This window comes from Penaeus chinensis, chromosome 9 (assembly GCF_019202785.1).
Source record: "Penaeus chinensis breed Huanghai No. 1 chromosome 9, ASM1920278v2, whole genome shotgun sequence".
Classification (NCBI taxonomy): Eukaryota; Metazoa; Arthropoda; class Malacostraca; order Decapoda; family Penaeidae; genus Penaeus; species Penaeus chinensis.
The window spans coordinates 10,362,302-10,364,750 of NC_061827.1; the positions used below are offsets into that span (position 1 = coordinate 10,362,302).

The 2,449-nt window shown below is 32.1% G+C and overlaps 1 protein-coding gene across 3 annotated transcripts in view; it reads right to left on the minus strand.

Annotated features, from left to right (window-relative positions):
- Window positions 1-500: 500 nt before the first annotated feature.
- LOC125028999 (cytosolic non-specific dipeptidase-like) overlaps window positions 501-2,449 on the minus strand; it is a 13,217-nt gene continuing 11,268 nt past the window's right edge. For all 3 annotated transcript variants that reach the window (XM_047618695.1, XM_047618696.1, XM_047618697.1), the window contains exons 10-11: window positions 1,179-1,280; window positions 501-1,063 (exon numbers count right to left, since the gene is read on the minus strand). In XM_047618695.1, coding sequence (XP_047474651.1) covers window positions 1,019-1,063; window positions 1,179-1,280 — 147 coding nt within the window. In that variant the 3' untranslated portion in view covers window positions 501-1,018. The remainder of the gene's footprint in view (window positions 1,064-1,178; window positions 1,281-2,449) is intronic.

Consider the following 2,449-nt stretch of genomic DNA (forward strand, 5'->3'; position numbering starts at 1 on the left):
ATCACACACACACAAAATACACACTAATCACACACACACACAAAATACACACTAATCACACACACACACAAAATACACACTATACACACACACACAAAATACACACTATACACACACACACAAAATACACACTATACACACACACACAAAATACACACTATACACACACACACAAAATACAAACTATACACACACACACAAAATACACACTATACACACACACACAAAATACACACTATACACACACACACAAAATACACACTATACACACACACAAAATACACACTATACACACACACACACAAAATACACACTATACACACACACACACACACACACACACGCGCACACACACACAGAGAGAGAGGGAGAGAAAAAGATCCATGCTTGCACTGACCATAATTCTTCAAAGGATCATGTGATACATAAATGTATAAAAAAAATTTAACACTTGTCAATGTGTACACAGAATTTAAGAGGTATTAATTAAAAAGAAAAAATATTTTTTTTTATGTTTCTTGTCCCAAAAGCTTGATACAAATGTTAACAAAACAAGCCCACATGGATATTAAGCCAAGCACTGATATTCTTCACAGGATAGAAGAGTCAAATCTAGGACCTTCTTTTTAGCAAATTAATTTGATCTTTTCAAAAGTGCCATAAGCATTCTAAATGGGATTATTGAGAAGTATAAAGGAATACAAATATTCAGTTCTTGAGCAAAAGGTACAACTGTGAGATACTGTTTTATACCAGTATCCATAAGCTATGAATGCATTTTAATGTTTACTTTTTGCTGTGCCTTTATTCATATTTATTTATTTTTTTACACAGTAAAGGATATTTCTGAATTATTACACTGGGCTTGCCATATGGAATTCCTGGCTAACCACAATGACATTATACACAACCTTTAGAACATTAGGTAACGGTACTCAATAGACTGAGACCAGGAATACTGTAATGTATATCATACAGCAGCTTGAAGTCATTCTTGGCTATTTCTTGGGCAGTGCTATCAATCACGGCCCACTTCATTGAGGTATGCTGCCAACAGTTTGGTCTGTCAAGAAAAATATATGCATTAAGATGAGCAAATATGTACAACGTCTTTTTAACATCCACTTACAATTTCATGAAAAAAATACACCAATTTGTGAATCTGTACTTCTGCTTACCCCTTCAATGTAGTTTGTGATGTTGATCTTTTCATTCTGAGAGTGTGCTCCATCATCACAGGCACCCATGGGTAGCAACATCACGTTCTTGCCAGTTACTTCCTGAAACACAAATGTAAAATGGATGCTACACAAAGAAAAACCCAAGATAATCAAAAGAAAAAAAATACTATTCAGTAGTATATAGTATAGCGCATACACTATATTAGTTTTTCACTAAAATGAAAATGAGAATTTCTACACTAGAATATGGCAAATAATCATATACTTTTAATAACAATAATCATTATATTTCTACATGATAAGTCATATAAATCTTTAAAAACTAAGTGAATTCTAAAGTAAATATGTTATGCCCTGCCTAACACTTTCACTTTCAAGTAAAACAAACAGGAGTTGGATAGTACTGACAGGTTTATATAGACATATATTCATATATCCATCACATTTGAAAATAAGACAATGTATTTGTAGTAATAGTGGTGTGTGAAAGTGATAGTACATCATAAATGTAGGGCATTAACAACTAAAATAAGGAGTACCTATTTTAACCCAATTAGTAGGGGTGGCAAGACTACAATGCCATGCCCACTGTAATAAAAGTTTATTTATTATCTTTACACATAGATGGCTCTACAAGTGCTTAGTCACCAAGGAGTCAGCTATTAGCCTTGCCTATCTCTTCCATTTACTCTTCTCCTTCATTTTTTGAAAGTTTCATATCTATTATTATATTGTCTTTGATGTTATCAATACTTTAATAACAATTTAATAATCATAATACCAATAAGAATAATAACAATCTCAATATTAATAGTATTGAAAAGAAAATTTTCCCACCAATTCAAGGAAAGGGGAAATCAGGATGGGTCACTAGGGCCAACTAATAGACTCCTTGCTGGCTGAGTACATGAGCCATCTGTATGCAACAAAACTCACTTAAATCTAAAGGGACAGTACATAAACCCCCTGACATTGGATTAAAACAGAAAAAAGTGAGAAACGGGCTTCATACAAAAAGAGAATTATCCAAAAGGTATTTTTTTGACAATTAGATATACATACATACATACACATACACATACATATACATACATGCACATACATACACATACACATACATACATACATATACATACATACATACATATATATACATACATACATACATACATACATACATACATATACATACATACATATACATACATACATATACATACATACATATACATACATACATATATACATATACATACACATACATATAT